The sequence below is a fragment of the Branchiostoma floridae genome, chromosome 11 (genome assembly GCF_000003815.2).
Source record: "Branchiostoma floridae strain S238N-H82 chromosome 11, Bfl_VNyyK, whole genome shotgun sequence".
Lineage (NCBI taxonomy): Eukaryota > Metazoa > Chordata > Leptocardii > Amphioxiformes > Branchiostomatidae > Branchiostoma > Branchiostoma floridae.
The window spans coordinates 6656064-6671189 of NC_049989.1; the positions used below are offsets into that span (position 1 = coordinate 6656064).

The following is a 15126-nucleotide window of genomic DNA, read 5'->3' on the forward strand; positions in this document are numbered from 1 at the left end:
GTCAAAGTGAATGTTGACAACTTGCATGGTCTTCATTTCAGGTCAACGTTAGTCCGCAGCTTTGCCATGATATTGATACTCAATCATTTACTACGTACCAATATAGAGTTGTTCATTTTTCTATTTACTATCCACTCAATTTCTTTTAGTAATCCCTTTTATATAGTATCGTCCTCGTCCTTCCTTGCTTTTTTTTTAATTTCATTTTTCTTCCAGTTTGATGAACAGTCATGTGTTGCATATTCGACAGAAATTTTCCGACAAGCATGATATTATGAGACGCTCCCCGACTATGAATAGTCCTGGCTTATGATTGGTCAGAATGCGTAATCGTCACACGTGACGTCGTGGCCAGAAACGCCGGTAGTTTCGCGGTCATACGACACGTTTCAGCAACTTTGGCACTAAAACTCGGACATTTGTATGGATTTTCTGCGATTTTAGTCTCAACCTGTCATCATGGTGGACGTATTCGACTTGGACCTTGACACAGAGGGCCAGGATAACTATTCTGATGACGAACTAGACGTAAGTAGCGCCTACATTTGCCGGTTACCGGTAGTGCAAGGCCGCCTGGTCCGGTCTGGACCTTACCCCCGCCATTCCTCTCCCATACTACTGTAAATTTCCACCCATCGATCTGCATTTATCTACAGCAAAACGCTGTAAAATTTACCTCTATAATGTTATATTTGCCAGTACCGTACTGGTGACACGATCCCGCCGCCAGATTCCCCAAAGACTACTACGGAACATCCAGTGCGAGATGCCCCCCTCCCCACCCAAGGCTGACATATTTCTAGTACCGGGGTGCACCGCAAAACGAGTTAGAATTTGTCGAATCGCCACATTCAGAATTGAACCATTTCCATGTACAATTTATAAATGAAATTACTTTTAGTTTTTTCAGCAAATTGAAAGTAAAATTTCATTGAGAAGTTGACAGGATATCGATATATGTCGGAAGTGGCGTCTGTGGCTTTTGGTGTCCCATGGCCTACGTTCTTTTTGTCATGTCAGCCACTCATTCTGAGTCATCGTTGCCAGCACACTTGAATCATCTCTAAAATCCTCAGAAACAGTCGTTCAGGGGCTTGAAACCAGGTTCTAGCTAGTTCTGATGCAGTTCTGATAAAGAAGTACTGTTGGAAGACAAAGTTGCGATTCAAACTGCGCAACTTCTTCTTTTCTGCGACCGCCCGTGAACCCGGAACTGGGGGGGGGGGGGTCTTAGGGAAGAGTTTATCATTCAGAAATCGTGTTTCTTCTCTTCGCTATAAAGGAATAGTTAAAGTAAACCCCTTCAGGGACCCTAAACACCGACATACCGGATGAATGACAATCATTGAGGAAAAGGAAGGCTGGTGCACGATATTTTACCCGGTATAATTTTAGAGTGGCCTGCATGGAGAGCTGGCCAGAGTCCAAGTCTAGCGCCACCGGCCTTCACATGAAAAGAGACACTGCCAATTTTGAAGTGGCACTATTTTTATCAACAGCTGAAGAAGTTATAACGTCATGGCATTTATGAGCTTAGCCTGGTTACCAAACCCCAGCCCGATCTCAAGTATCTATCGTGCCCAACACGAAAGATATATCTTGAGGTTGGGGTATGGAATCCAGGCTATTATGAGCTGTGTCACCTAAATGCTAGCTGGAACAATGAACGAAAATTTACAAATATGTTTTCCATTGAACTTGTCAAAGTTAGGCAATGAAAGTGAGATAGAATGATAGTCTTCTAACTGACAAGAATAAACCATAACTGGCATAACATGGTTATATGCATTTTCCAAAAACTAGAAATTTACCGGAGACAACAGTACAGTGAAATTGCACATGTTCTTCACATGTATCCATTTGCATAAGCTCGATGCTCCATATTTCACATCTTTGTGGGAGTAATTGGCCATTGTTCGTACAACAATGCCATCTCATTAAGCTGTCACTCAAGGCTTTAGAATACTTCTACATTGTGCTGAATCAAGGAGGTTTTATCAGTTTCATTGTATGAGTTTTTCATAAATTGCTTCTTTTATGATGTAAGCAGCATTTATATACTAGTACTCAGGAGCCCACCCTGTGACATAATGGCTATTCAATTTTCAAGCAGATGTTGGCATGGAATATTGCAATGTTTTTTATATTTTTTTATTTCCTGGGATCTCTTCCCAGGGCTTGAATGCTTTTCCCAGCAAACTGGAACAGATAGCATCCCCAAGGAAATAGTGGTTTGCAGGCAGGCAGAAAACATCTCAGTAGATGCACTGATCTGTTTGGTTGGTCCACAGCCTTTGGTTGTCCTCAGGCATTTGATTAGTTTACAGCCTTTCAATAACAACTGGTATTATATAAGTTATCTCACAAATTGTGAGTTACAGTAGCTACTAGTCTAGCAATTCGAAACTTGAGAGAAGCCAGCTTGTGAATTACTGAATACCAATGTTTGTATAACAGTCAATACATGACAAACAGTAAATGTATGTACACCTTACCAAAACATATGTTTATGTAGATGTACTGGTAGCCTAAATTTGTCACCTTGTTCAACAAGGTGACAACTTTAACTTAATACCATTAGAAATCAATGTGGTAAAATGCACATACATTTACTGTTTATGTGTTGACAGTTTTGCAAACTTTGAAGGATTTGAATTTTGAAATATTGACAACCTGAGCTGTTCTGTAAGAAACTACTGGCTAAGTCACACACTTATATATACTATCCCACTTTATCAGTTTATGCTAAAAAAACACAGAGCACATAGAAGAAAGAATACAATTCCAGAAAAGCAAGGAATTTGGTGACATGTTCACAAATTCTAAACTTGCCCTAATGCCCTCCAGCCCTGGAAGTTAGTAATTATAGAAGCCACACCTGTAACTGTAAGATCTTGTCTCTCACCTGAGTTACTAATGTCTCAGTCACCATTATCCGAATAATTACACGTATTAATGATATCCATTACTTACTGTTTGCTTAGCAATGGCTCAGTGTCTACTGGGTGCATGTGTAGCATCTCAAGTTGATACATATAATATAGGTTACACAGAGGATACCACCGCATAGCAGCTTTACATCACTGTCTCCATGGAGAATATTGATTTTAAGTTCAAAGGTTTCCTACGCATTAAAAAGGCTTGCTAACCTGGTATAGTGCCAAAACACTACACATACCTCAGCTGGGAGAGCTACTAATAACTGAGGGCTGGAAATTTTGACAAAGCAAAATATGATATATGTAACTTGTAAGTAAGGTAACATCAAGGAGGTTGAAACGTCTTTTGGAACATTAATGTCCACAACAGGGTTGGACAAGTTTTTTTTTTAAAATTCACTTGTCTGACAAGGCCAGTACATAGAAAAATTACTTGCCCGAACCAACTGCTCCGAAATTTAAATTACATTTTTTTATGTATTTCCATTGATGGAATTGTTGTTATTGGCTCTATTTTCTGTTGACCAATGCTTGATGCCATGACTGTGAAAAGTAAGTATATAAAAATCTCACTCTATGGAGAAAGTCTAACTTGCCCAATCAGGCAAGTAGAGTAGGACATGCACTTGCCTGATCGGCATTTTCACTTGCCCGGGACAATAGGGCTAGTGGACTTATCCAACCCTGCTACAACTGTCTCTACAAAACAAATGAATTAGACTAAGAGTTTCATTTGCAGTCTCTCCATCAAATGTAAGGTTAACAATATTTCTGCTGACCCCAGGTTGACCTGTTGTGTTTCTGGTGTCATGTCACTACCATTCCTCCTTACTCGCAAACACTAGAGGACAGTTTTAGGTCATTTTTCAGGCACCAAAAAAAATACAAATCTACAGTAGGTGCAGACTTCCATAATTACTGTAGTGTAAAATACAAATGAGCAATGGCAGCAGGCTTCTCAAATTACTGCAATTAAGTGTACATGTGTCTGACGATGTAGTAATGCAATCACCAGTAGTTGGCATATGCTGGTAAAGATGTTCCAAATTGAAATAGAAATTAATATGTGTATACTATTACTGTTTCAGCCTGGTTATAGCACTTGCTGTTAGGATTCTGCTGTTGCCTGTGTTGAACAGTCCTTATCCTTGACAGCCCATCCTGTCCTCCTACCTAGTCCTATACGAAGATTTGCGTAGTTGTTCATTGTAGTACTTAAATCAGGAAACGTTCATAGAAACAAGTAACATGAACCCCAATGTTGTGTGCATACATCTTGCCAAATCAAGCATGATCTTTATACTGTAGAATTAAAACCCAACAAATTTGCAAGTGCCTATAATACTAGGTGTTTATCAAATAAATTGTTATCAAACCACTAGGCACAAAATATAGATCTACTGATAAAATAATTTGAGATAGTGGTCAAAGGAAACTACAAGGACCAGGCGTAGCATATGTACATGTTTTGATTGAATCATTTGGTGTACCTGGTATGTTTCACTCTCAGTTCTCTAATGTTTTGTTCTCTGCCCACAGGACCAGTTTCTGGACTGTTCAGGGGGATCTGGAAGTTTCCTTACCAGGTAAGACATTTCTACACTGTTCTCACCTGTTCTGTGATTGTGAGGAAGGTAGATATTGGCAACACCTGTCAAAATTTTCACCACTTCATTCAGGGCTATATGCTACAGCTAGGAACTGTTAAAGCTGTTCTATTGTCCATCTTTGAATTTGATAAGGAATTGACCTACTAACACTTATTTGGATTTAATATTTGCCCTAAACTAAAGGTTATATGCATATCAGTCAGTAGGAGTAGTCATGCAAAAGTTTGGCACCAGGTACAAATGTATTTCTGACCACCTCTTCCTTCAAAAAGAACCCTAAATCATCAGGTAAATGGACAAAAGATTCTGCATAGTCAGAGTGTCTGTGATGAAAATGTCAATCTATCCTTGATATTACAATGAAAAACCAAAGTCCATGTGTGAGTTAGTTTTTATGTAACACAGTTGGGCTCTTTGTTCGGGCTGATTTGGGGTTAAAGGTACATACAGATTAGACCGGTAGAGCCATGATTATACATGTACTGTCAAAGGGTATCCAACCAAACATTCTGAAGTATATGCTTTATGTGTTAGGTTATCTCACTGAGTTGATGTATCACTCTCCATTGTTTTTGTCTCTCGGAAGTACCTTTATTCTATACTAATCATAGGCTGGAATATGACCTAAAATGAGGGCAAGGTTTGATTGTTGCCTTTATTGGCTATTAATATTATTACAGAGATTGCCAATGTATAGGGTATAGAGAATAATCAATTATGATTTAATGCTAATCCATCTCTGTAATTGCAGCAATTATGACAATTGAATTGATTTTTTATTTCATTTCATATTATTATTGAATTGACACATGGGCAGTTAGTGATGTATGATCTTGTTAAATTTAGCTTAGCATTTGTCCACAAGAATGATCCGCTAAGTGAGGCACCAGCTAGACAACAAGATATCATTATGGTATCGCCCTGTACTACATGTTGTTTTGGGCTGACAGTAAAAAGATTGGCTACATATACATCAAACTTACATCTACTTCATATCTACATAAGACAGTTTATAGCTCGTGAGTTATGGTATGTTTTGTAGTATTAACTAGAATATTTCCTTGCCACAGAGCTGATGACCTAGAGACAGTGGACATCCATGAGGGTACAGTGAACAGATACCATGAGAAAGTCGGTCCAGAACACTTCCAGTTGCTGAAGGTTCTTGGGAAAGGCGGTTACGGGAAGGTCTTTCAAGTCAAGAAAACACAAGGTGGCAACCAAGGCAACATCTTTGCCATGAAGGTCCTGAAAAAGGTCAGTTGTGCCTTTGTTGTCTTATATAACCCAATCCCCAAAGCCAATAGTGAATTGGTAGCCAAATGGCTACTTCTGTGTGCTAATGGCTAAGCAGTGGTTTAAATTCTTATGTAACACTAGTTTACCTTTATCCTCGTTTAACCTATATTCGTTGTTAAGAAAAATAGTGTGTTTAGGAATATCATGTCAATGGACGGATGGTGGTTTCAAACTGCAATATTTGAAAATGTTCAGATAGTTTCAAACTACCATCCATCAACTTGATATCCCTGAATACCCTGTTAACCCTGCAGATAGAGGTGAACTAACATTATCATGCTGTTAAAGTTGGACGTATTGAATTGGTTTTGTCTTGTCATATGTGTAATGATTATGTGTATTGTGTTGTTTCAGGCAAGCATAGTCAGAAATCAGAAGGACACAGCACACACCAAAGCCGAGAGAAATATTCTGGAAGCAGTCAAGGTTTGTCTTTTATCATGATACAAAAATTTTAGAGTAAAGATCTCTCAATTGCACGGACAATATTTTTCTAGCTTTGAAAGTTTAAGACTCAACACTGAAGCATTGTACGTTTGTTGCTGTTACAGTGCATCAAGCGCAAATAGTAAAAACATTTTTCTAATGATTCAACTTTTTATCTCTCCCTACAGCATCCGTTTATTGTAGATCTCCAGTACGCCTTCCAGACAAATGGTAAACTGTACCTCATCCTGGAGTACCTCAGTGGTGAGTTCATCTAGTTTGCAAAATACTGTAAATCCATTTATTTTTGCTGGGGCACTTGTAATATTGTTTTTTACATGTGTGTTTCAACATTATACAAATAAGACTTAAAAACATGTTTTCTTCTATTTTCTTTAGGAGGAGAACTTTTCATGCAGCTGGAGAGGGAGGGAATCTTCATGGAAGACACAGCCTGGTGAGTTGTAATGAAGATAAAGACAGACTGCTGCCAGCATTCTGTGTATAAATCTAAGATTCATTCTAGTGCTATACAGAAGTCTAACCGACTGGAATTTTGGCTCAACAACTTGTTGGTATAGGTAATTTCACCTGTCCAATAGCCTTGCATGAAATTGAGTACCAAATCTTGTAAAAGACACAAATGTAAAATGATCAACATGCATCCTCTTAGTTATTGGCTGAAGTGCTGATGTCAAGATGGTATACTGTAAATGCATTTAAGTTTGCGTGGATTTAACTTCGCGGTACCGGGAAAAAGGACTTTTCACGGTGGTTTTAAGTTCGCGGTAGCACCATGCACTGTAGTCTCTTAATGCCATAGAAAAAACTTTGAGGTGGTTTTACTTTCGCGGTGAAGCGGCCACCGTGAAAACCGTGAACATTTAACCACCGCGAAAGTTTCTGCATTTACAGAATTAGGTAGTTTGATAGCTGATTGTTTTTGTTTCTCCCTAGTTTCTACCTGGCTGAGATCAGCCTTGCCCTGGCTCACCTCCACAGCGAGGGGATCATCTACCGTGACCTCAAACCCGAAAACATCCTTCTGGACCAGCGAGGTCATGTCAAACTCACCGACTTCGGGCTGTGTAAAGAGTCCATCTACGGCACACAGATGACTCACACCTTCTGTGGGACCATTGAGTACATGTACGTAGTTCTGTGTCTCAAACTGTTGTTCAGTGCACACTTCCTTCTTTAGATAGAAGTAGAAGTAGTAGTAGTAGTAGTAGTAGTAATATCCAGTATTTGATTATGATGCTGCAGAAATCCCTGACAGGGGTGAGCAGTAGTTGTCTAGTCTTCACACTGCGGTCTGTGCTTCCATACGCTCTGTCCAGTGGGCTGACCCTAGTTAGACCGCACACACAGCTCGATAGATTTCAGAATTATAAACAATAGTCCATGTAACATGTATACCAATGTATCAAGCTATTGGTGTCTTTTTTACCAAAAGCTGCATTTTACTTATCTTTCAGTTCTGACATGTAGATTTAAATGTGTATAGAGAAATATTTCGTTGTTATAAAGCTAGTGAAGGATAAGCGCTAAATTAATACATTAGTAGCAGCACATACCAATAAGCTACTCTTTCCTCCCAGGGCCCCTGAAATCCTGACCAGGAGTGGCCATGGGAAGGCTGTGGACTGGTGGAGTCTGGGTGCACTCATGTATGACATGTTAACAGGAGCAGTAAGTACCTTTTCTACCTTTTCTTTTTCTTCACTAGGAAAGAGATGTAGTTTTTAATGATTTTACAGGAAGGATTATAAAATACTCTTGGTAATATCATTTCTACAAGTAAAGTCTGAAGATATAATACCGGTAATGTTGAAATGTGGAGGAATGTTTCTTCATCTACTCTTCAGAGAAAGTTTTGTCAAGCGCGAGTGAAAGTTATCTCAAACTAGTTTAACTCAATAAAGTCAATGAACAGTTGAGCTACTCTTTCACTGATATTGACAGAAAAGACACATGCTATGTACAGTATTTACAAGTTCATTGTAACAAGGAAATTCCAATAATCCCTTTCAACAAGTACAGTGAGCAGTGAAACAGTCCTGTCCAGGGTAACTTGAATCATTGGACTATGCATGGTACTCTTCATATGTAGCTAGCACACTGACTATTTCTTTGTATCTCTTTTCTCAGCCACCCTTCACAGCAGACAACAGGAAGAAAACAATTGACAAGATCCTCAAGGGGAAGTTGAATCTCCCTCCTTACCTCACACCTGAAGCCAAGGACATCCTCAAGAAGGTAGGTGCTTACAATGAATCTCATTGATGTGTAGGAACAACTTTTCTTGTTTTACTTGTGTCAGTTCTGTTAGATTTGATATGATACTGAAGAGAAAAGATGCGGCAATTTAGTAGGTTTTAAAGAGTGCTAACAAAGTAGACACAATTGTAGTTGTCATGGATGGTTTTCTTTGCGACAAGCGTAATACACACCTTGGGTTGTGAGAGAGAAACTATTCTGCATATCACTGATGGGTCTGTTATTCTTCTCCTAGCTGTTGAAGAGACATGTGCCAGTCAGACTGGGGACTGGTCCAGAGGATGCTGAGCCTATCAAGGTACACATTGTCCTTCTTCATCATCATCATTATTGTCATCCTTACTGCTTCTTGTTGTATTGTTAAGTTAGGGTCTGCTCTTTTTACAAATTGTCCTTCCCATACCATATGGTGTAAACATTGTATCATGGAAACTGCCATAATCTTAGAAAGAGAAAGTACATGTGGTTAAGCCAAGAGCCTGAATAACTTTGTTGCTTTGTACATTTTTCCATCGCAGAACCATGCATTCTTCCGTCAAATCAACTGGGACGACCTACTCCAGAGAAAGGTGGAGCCTCCCTACAAACCTGAAATAGTGAGTATCAACTATGATTTACTAATGCCTCCTTCAATGGTAATGGACTATTCCAAATTTAGACATATGTATGACATAAAGTACTTAAGTTTCAGAAGTATATCATATTTGATCTTATATGTGAGTAACATACTAGATGTAGTAGTTTTAACCCTCCTTTTCAGCTTGATTCAGGTTTACAAGTAGTGGATTTAGTATAGAAAAACATGAATTTACATTTATCAGCTGTATGAACTATTGAAAGCATATGGCAAACTTAAGGCATGACTTGCTGATGATGATTCAAATGATTTTTAACTGATTGCTACTTCCTGTCTTGTGTAGGTGAGTGAGGAAGACGTGAGTCAGTTCGACACAAAGTTCACCAAACAGACACCAGTGGATAGTCCCGACGACTCCATGCTCAGTGAAAGTGCCAATCAAGTGTTCCAGGGTTTCACATACGTCGCCCCTTCCCTCCTGGATCACATGATGAGAATGGGCGGACACAAACCACGATCACCACGCAAGTGGGGCATGATGGGCAGCCCGGTCAGCAGGGGCGGTGTTCTCAGGTTTGTGACATTTTGTTTGTTTTTGTAAACAAAAAAGAAATGTACGTATATGAGAGAATTAACCTAAAAGTTCAAAAGTTGCAGGAAGTCCATGGTGCTCAAGGTCTTTGTTCAGGGATGGTTGTAAAGCTCTGATGTAGATGGCTTCTTTGAATGATAACTCTGGTTCTGTTTTCCAATTTTTGTGTTGGATATTACAATTCAACTAGTTAAAGAATATGACAGAATTATTGTTTTAAAACCATTAGCACTGAAACACAAGAGTAGGTGTACTTAGATATAAAAGTTTCATTAGCTAACATATACATTTTGTACGTGATGGATGATGTTTAACTGAATATCCTGTCCTGCAGCCCAACCAAGTTTCCCTTCTCGGACGGAAGCCAGGCTTCAAACTCCAACGACGTGGAGCCCATGGACGTAACCATGGGCAACGGAGACTTGCCATTCCACACCGCCAAGACGTCCAGTATCGCCATGCCGACCACCAGCGTGGCCCACACGGCCACGGCGTACCCCGTCCCCACCACCAGGCCGGACCACCTGCGACTGACATGAACCGACGAAAGTATCGCACACCCACTGATGCATGCTGTTGCTCTTGTGGAAAGAGGGAAGATGCCAGAAAACTTGGACAAGTGTGAAAATAAAAACACTCTTTTTACCTCATTTTACGGTCCCATGGTGCTTTGCAAAATCTTTGTTCACAAACCTCCACCTTGAACAATCGCAAAGCATCATGGGACCGTAAATATGAAATTTGATCAACAAAGAAAAATCCTTTTCCAGAATCACTCAAGGTTGCAACAAATTTCATGTTAATTTTCCTCGAGTAAAATTCGTTTCTCTTCTTAAGTCCAGTCATGGCAACAGCATGCATCTCAACCAATTCAAATCTCCTATTATTTATTAACCTTTTCAGGAATCAAAATACTTGAAGGATATTTGTACAGTTGCAATCACGCAGCCCTCCTACAGAATGGAAAAGGGGCAAATTGTTATACCTTTAACTTTGATGGATATTACATCAAGCTCCTAGCAACCTATGTGTGTACTACAGTGTTCAGTGCTCAAAGGTGTCACTTTGAGTGTAATAATATGATCCTCTGCTGCTAAACACTGAAATTTTTTGTCACGACATTGAAATAATGCCTTAATATCAGGATGCAAAGACTACCTTCTCGCATAAAAGTTATGTAGTCTTGTAAGATGGAGCTAGGAGTAAACATTTTTTTGTTTCCATTTTATATGCAATCTTCAAATGGTGCATCGTAGATGTTTGCAGATATGCCATGTTGGGTAGCCAACAAAAATGTAGACAAGATTAGTAGGAAGCTGCAATTGTGGATAGGCTGGTAAATAATCAGTTAATAGAAGATGTTAGGATAATCACAGTGCAAAAGCTAGTTAATCTCTGCAAGTCGTCTAAATTGGAGCCTTTATTGAGCATTTTTCTACAGATAAACCTAGGAGTAAAGTTTGATGAGCCAATGTTTTGTACAAAGAAGCTTCCGTGCACAGTGAGGGGGCATTGTTGTAGATAAAAGGATGTATGTTCCATGAACCAGTAGAAAGTTGTATTTCATAAATGATTTATTTTTCTTTCCGTTGTGATTTTATTTGATCGTCAAATCTGCCATAGTTGACATGATGAACGTTGAAAGGGCTCATAGCAAGAGTTCAGTGTATCAAAGTCATCATATTTTTGTGTTAAACATTGAAAGGTCATTCGTTGACAGTCTACCATGTTGAAGCTTGAATGAAGATTTATCTTTTAACCATTTATCCTGTAGGTTTTATTTGTGTGTAAGTAAATACTCAGCATGTTCTTTCTTTATTAATGTGAAATTAAGCTAAACTTAAACAGTGTACAGCTTACATAGTGTTGTTCAGAGTCAGTTCATGTATTAATAACTACCTTACATGATCTGATTCCCGATAAGCGACAGTTACGTCATTTGTAACTGCACACATCTCGAGCTTCATTTCGCTTCATAGACATGCAAATTGTAAGTAGGAAAAGGTGTGGGCTCAGCACAAAGTAGAAACAGTGAAGTTTTTGGGCTCTCAACTGGCTTGAATTTTAACGAACTCCAAGAATAATGGAAAATGTCAGCCCTTAGGCACTAGACTAATTTTCCTAAACATGTGAGCAGTTGTGGTATTGGTAATTTTTTTCAGATGAATAGCTACAAATGGTCAAACGACAGCCAAAATGGTCCCACTAAAAGATGCTGCTCTGTTAAACTTAGATAGCACAAGAAAGAACAGTGTAGCACATTATTTTCAAGAGCAATTAAGACAGGCAGCACAAGTGTGAAACATGTTAAACAAAAGTGAATCTATTTTGGACAACCTAGTAGTATTTGAATGGTAACAATGTCAATGTTTAAGTTATTGATATGCCACACTGTATAGAGGGATTAGAGTCAGGGTAATTCAACTCAGCAATCTGCATTTTTCCACATTAAAGAACATGACTTTCTGATGTATAGTTAACTGGCGTGTTGCGGGCTCATTTTTCTGTGTTAGGCATCATGGTTACCGGTTGTGATGTAGGACTTGCAAAAAGACGTATGTCCCTAGTTCACACATATACAGTGTGTATGGTGAACTTTTAAAACTATTATCCACATACCTTCTAAACAGACCTACATTGACTTATACAGTAGTTGGTTGTTTTAACATTACACAGATGATGACATTGTAAGACTCATGACCATCTTTAAAAAAAATTTAAATGTTGGACAGTAGGTTCTACTGACCAACTGTTTTAAAAGCTGTATTAACCTGTATGTATGGACCTGGGTTTTACCCTTTCCTTTCCCATGTAATGTCAGTTCACCATTATCCGTGGGGCAACCTTTATCTGTTGTTGCTAGAGACAAGGCATTTTGGGACATTAAGTCGGTTTTAAACTAACATGTTGTAAATAGTGAATTTGAAACCATCATCCGTTGACCTGATATTCCTGAATACTTGTACCTGAAATTTAAATTTGTTAGCCCACTGCCACGTATAAAGGTGACCGTTACATGTATCATGCATGGTTCATTCCTAAAGTTTCTAAAATTTTTCTTGATCCGGAGAGAGCTATGGCTTTTTAGCAAAGACAATATGGAGGATTAAGTAGTTGATGCATAGTAACTAGGGATAGACAATTTTGATCATGTCTCTAGATTAAACTTAGTTATGAAATATGTGGGGTCTGTTACAGCTGTCATTGTATCAGCACTTTGTAGTTTTCTCTTCCTGTCTAAATTACTGAACTTGTAGTTAGCTGCTGGAGGTAGTTTTAGTTTATTCGTACAGGGCTCATTAGCCTAAAGTCAAACAACAACAAACTGTGGTAACTTAAAACTTCATTTATTTAATATGACAATAATACATAAGTAGACACTCGAGATGCTTCAAATTCACTTACATGAATATACACGAAATTCACCACTCTTTACATACTATATAACAAGAAAGTAAAGACCAGAAAGGGAAAAGTTCAGTTGAGAAGTTCAAATTCACAAACTCGTTAAAACGGCCACGCGTTTGATATATATAAAAGTTACAAAGAATCGATGCATGTGGAAGATGTGACGTCATTTCATAAAGTCTATCGTATGACGTCATGGCTATCGGCTAGTCTGAATCTGCCGCTACCTTCTTGGGTCTTCCTCTGGGCTTGGCCGCCGTTTTCTTGGGAGACTTTTTTGCGTCTTTCGTTGCTTCTTTTTTCGCCGCTGCCTTCGTCTTAGATTTTGGTTTGGACGTGCCGTTTTCCTTCGGTTCTTTGGGGGGTTTTGCGGTCTTGGTCTTCTTGGCCGGCGCCTTTTCCTCGGTCTCCGCTGCCGCCTTGGTCTTCTTGGCCGGCGCCTTTTCCTTGGGAGACTTCTTCGCTTTCGTAGCAGGTTTCTTTGCCTTAGCAACGGCCTTTTTCTTGGGCGGTGGCGGCGGGTCCGAGTCCCCTTCCTCACTTTCTTCATCCGGGTAATCGTACACGCCGTTTTCTTCTGGAGATGACTCCGAGGACGCGTCGCCATTTTCGAAGTCGACCGCCTTCTTCGGTTTGGCTTTCTTCGCTGCAGGCTTCTTTTTTGCTGGTTTCTTCTCTGGTTTGGGTGGTTTCCCCACTTTGAATCGTCCTGTAGCTCCGGTAAGTCCCTCTGATTTCTTGGGACGAACAAGCCTGGAACACAGTAGTAACCGTGAGTAATAATAACATGTCTACGCCTCTGAAAAATGACGTCTACGTGTTACAGCACGTCTACATGTTACAGCACGATATTGAGTTGTACCTTAGTAAAACAACTTGAGCTATTATACTAGGGCTAAATGTACCATATATACTCGCAATATCAAAGATGAAAAGCTTCAAGTAATCACAGTACAATGATTTCAATAGTTATCAAAGTGTTCCTTACCTGCCGGTTTCCAGCCCCTTTGCTAGAGCCTTCTTGACCAGAGAGCCGAGCCGGGCCGGGTCCACCGTGGGGTAGCGGGCGGGGATCCACTGCTTGATGGCCTGCACGGACGCGCCCTTGGAGTCGCCGAGTGCCTGGGAAGTGAAAAACTTATTTTAAGGAGGCATTTTCAGGAAAGACGACATCGTGCAGCCATATCTGATTACTCAGACAACTTTCTGCTTGTAAGTTCGTATTAAACGAAATCATAGGCAGCTTTATCGACCGCAAAGACATTCAAATTGTCAGTCTAACTCACAGGTGGTTGTGGCGGTACCCAAAAATGTCAACGATTTTTGGAAGACGATGTAGTTGAAAATTTCAAGTACGAACCTCGATAGCCTCTACGACCATGTCGAGAGTGGTGGGGTGGTTGGCGGGCGGCCTGGCGGCTTTTCCTGCGGCTCCAGCAGTGGCCACCGCCGCCTCGGGCCCACTGCTCTCCTCAACAGACTCTGAACCAGACCCCGAGTCAAGCTCCTCGTCAGACATTATGCTGTGGTTGGTGTTCAGATACTGCAAAGTGCACGAAGGTATATATGGTGATTAAAGAACACAATGCGTATAGCATACCTGGTCTACAATAAGAAAAAATACCGCCGAAGTGACTATGACACCACGCGGTTAACAAATCCTTTCTTTCTACTGCATAGAATTGAGGGACCACGAATCCCTATAGAATGAGTACATAGGGTAACACAAATTCAGGTCAAGGAAAGCGCATTCTCACCTTTTAAACGATATTGAAGAAAGCCCAGAACCAAGGAGAAAGACCGCGACCAAGGACAGCAAAAATGAACTTTCAACTGACAAATTTTGAAATTCGCTTCTTATGTACTCCCCAAGCTGGGCCAAAGAACTTCGTTCAGCAACATATCAATACGCCAATGTTCAGTTTGAAAACTTCGTTTTGAATTTTGTTTGCTTTATCGTGCAAAGAGTGGTTGCGTATCCATTCTCCAACAGAT

General features: G+C 39.9%; 2 protein-coding genes across 2 annotated transcripts; one reads left to right on the forward strand and one right to left on the reverse strand.

The window, feature by feature from the left end:
* The first annotated feature begins 327 nt into the window (after nucleotides 1-327).
* LOC118425804 (ribosomal protein S6 kinase beta-1-like) lies at nucleotides 328-12203 on the forward strand. Its single transcript, XM_035834895.1, has 13 exons — nucleotides 328-528; nucleotides 4479-4525; nucleotides 5620-5806; nucleotides 6203-6274; nucleotides 6463-6538; nucleotides 6674-6731; nucleotides 7232-7423; nucleotides 7876-7966; nucleotides 8426-8533; nucleotides 8790-8852; nucleotides 9073-9150; nucleotides 9475-9704; nucleotides 10058-12203. The coding sequence occupies exons 1-13, from the start codon at nucleotides 460-462 to the stop codon at nucleotides 10260-10262; spliced, it is 1476 nt and encodes a 491-aa protein (XP_035690788.1). The 5' UTR covers nucleotides 328-459; the 3' UTR covers nucleotides 10263-12203.
* Nucleotides 12204-13053: 850 nt separating this feature from the next.
* LOC118425807 (sperm-specific protein PHI-2B/PHI-3-like) lies at nucleotides 13054-15116 on the reverse strand. The gene is made up of 4 exons (XM_035834902.1): nucleotides 14889-15116; nucleotides 14492-14674; nucleotides 14120-14253; nucleotides 13054-13884 (listed from the first exon to the last, which is right to left on the reverse strand). The coding sequence occupies exons 2-4, from the start codon at nucleotides 14648-14650 to the stop codon at nucleotides 13338-13340; spliced, it is 840 nt and encodes a 279-aa protein (XP_035690795.1). The 5' UTR covers nucleotides 14651-14674; nucleotides 14889-15116; the 3' UTR covers nucleotides 13054-13337.
* Between the last annotated feature and the right edge of the window lie 10 nt (nucleotides 15117-15126).